Source organism: Apteryx rowi, unplaced genomic scaffold, assembly GCF_003343035.1.
Source record: "Apteryx rowi isolate R43461 unplaced genomic scaffold, aptRow1 scaffold_1477, whole genome shotgun sequence".
NCBI classification, from domain to species: Eukaryota; Metazoa; Chordata; class Aves; order Apterygiformes; family Apterygidae; genus Apteryx; species Apteryx rowi.
This window is the reverse complement of record NW_020447727.1, coordinates 19,758-21,188: the sequence shown is the minus strand read 5'-3', so window position 1 is coordinate 21,188 and position 1,431 is coordinate 19,758. Positions and strand designations below refer to the sequence as shown.

Genomic DNA, 1,431 nt, shown 5'->3' with positions numbered 1-1,431 from the left:
GGGGGGGGGGGGAATGGGATGGGACTCCCCTGGGTGGGGCCAGGGTGGGGAGGGCCCTTCTGCCCCCCCCGTGCTGCGCTGGGGGCAGAGCCAGGGTATGTACAAGCAGGGGCAGTGCCGGGGGTGCGATACCCTGGGGGGGGGGGCAGCGATGCCCGGGGGGGGCCCTCACTTCGCCAGCTGCTTGACGCGGGCGTCGATGGCAGCAAAGTTGTCTTCTACCACGGCCAGGTTTTCCTTCATGGTCTTCTGGACCTGGAGGGGGGGAGCGAGGTGGAGGGTGAGCAGGGGGGCAGGATGGGCACCCCCCCCCCCATATACCCACCCACACTAAAATGGGGCCCCCACCCCACCCCACGCGGTGCTGGCGGGACCCACCTGTGCCAGCAGCGTGGCGTTGTCCTTGAGGGCGCTGGCCATGACCTGCTGCGTCGTGTCCAGGTGCGTGAGGAGCTGCCCAAACTGCATGGCTGGGGGGGAGGCGAGAGCTCAGCGCTGGGGGGCCAGCGACCCCCCCCGGCTCCCCCCACATGTGCCACTGCCCCCCCCCCAGCCCCAGCCCCCTGCAGCCCCCCCACCTTGCTCGTGCAGCTCCTTGAGGGCCACCAGTCTCTGCACCACGTCGGGCAGGGTGCTGGCCATGGGGCCCCAGCGCTGCACCGTCTCGTAGATCTGGTGGACCTGGGGGACGAGGAGGACGAGGGTCAGCGCGGTCTGGGGAAGGGGGGGTGCTCCCTTGTGGGGCCCCCCCCCCGTGCTAGGCTGGGGGTCCCCAGGGCCCTCCCCGCTGGCTCTCACCTTGCTCTGGGTGTCGGCATCCTCCACGGCCGCCTTGTGCTTGGCGATTTCATTCACCTTCCCGAGGACGCTCTGGGGAGAGGGGACGCGATGTGAGACCCCAAATCCCCCCCAACTCGTGGCCCTTGCCAGCGTGCACGGTGCTGGCTGGGACCCAGGGGGGGCTCAGCCCCCAGCCCCATCCCTCTGCCTGTCCCCACCTCACCTGCAGCCGGGCCTCCACTTGGTCCAGCACAGCCACGTCCAGGGTGCTCACCTTGGCCTGCAGGATCTCCACCGTCTCCTGGGGAGGGAYGGCAGCGTGAGGGGGGGCCGGGCAGAGCGCCGGTGCCACGGGGAGGGGGGGTAAAGGGCTCCCCCACGCCCCCCCACCCCGTGCCCCACTCACCATGAGGCTGGCGCCCTTCAGCCCCACCGCCAGCGGGTTCTGGGAGGGGGGAAAGAGAGAGCGTCAGTGGGGCGGTGTGGGGGGCAGGATGGCGCTGGGTGCCGCCCTCGCCTGCCCTGTACCTGGCTGTCGGGCTCGCACCGCACCGTTGCCTCCAGCTCCGCCAGCCGCTTCTCCAGCTCCGCGATCTGCGGGGGGAAATGGGGAGGGTGAGGCGGCAGGCACCCCCCAGCCGTGCCCCCCCC

General features: G+C 71.6%; 1 protein-coding gene across 1 annotated transcript in view; it reads right to left on the bottom strand.

The window, feature by feature from the left end:
• Nucleotides 1-6: 6 nt before the first annotated feature.
• The window catches only part of DCTN2 (dynactin subunit 2), a 9,927-nt gene continuing 8,502 nt past the window's right edge, over nucleotides 7-1,431 (bottom strand). The window contains exons 3-9 of the mRNA XM_026058500.1: nucleotides 1,309-1,374; nucleotides 1,187-1,225; nucleotides 1,004-1,081; nucleotides 799-870; nucleotides 579-681; nucleotides 379-470; nucleotides 7-255 (exon numbers count right to left, since the gene is read on the bottom strand). Of these exons, the coding sequence (XP_025914285.1) occupies nucleotides 169-255; nucleotides 379-470; nucleotides 579-681; nucleotides 799-870; nucleotides 1,004-1,081; nucleotides 1,187-1,225; nucleotides 1,309-1,374 (537 nt within the window). The 3' untranslated portion in view covers nucleotides 7-168. The remainder of the gene's footprint in view (nucleotides 256-378; nucleotides 471-578; nucleotides 682-798; nucleotides 871-1,003; nucleotides 1,082-1,186; nucleotides 1,226-1,308; nucleotides 1,375-1,431) is intronic.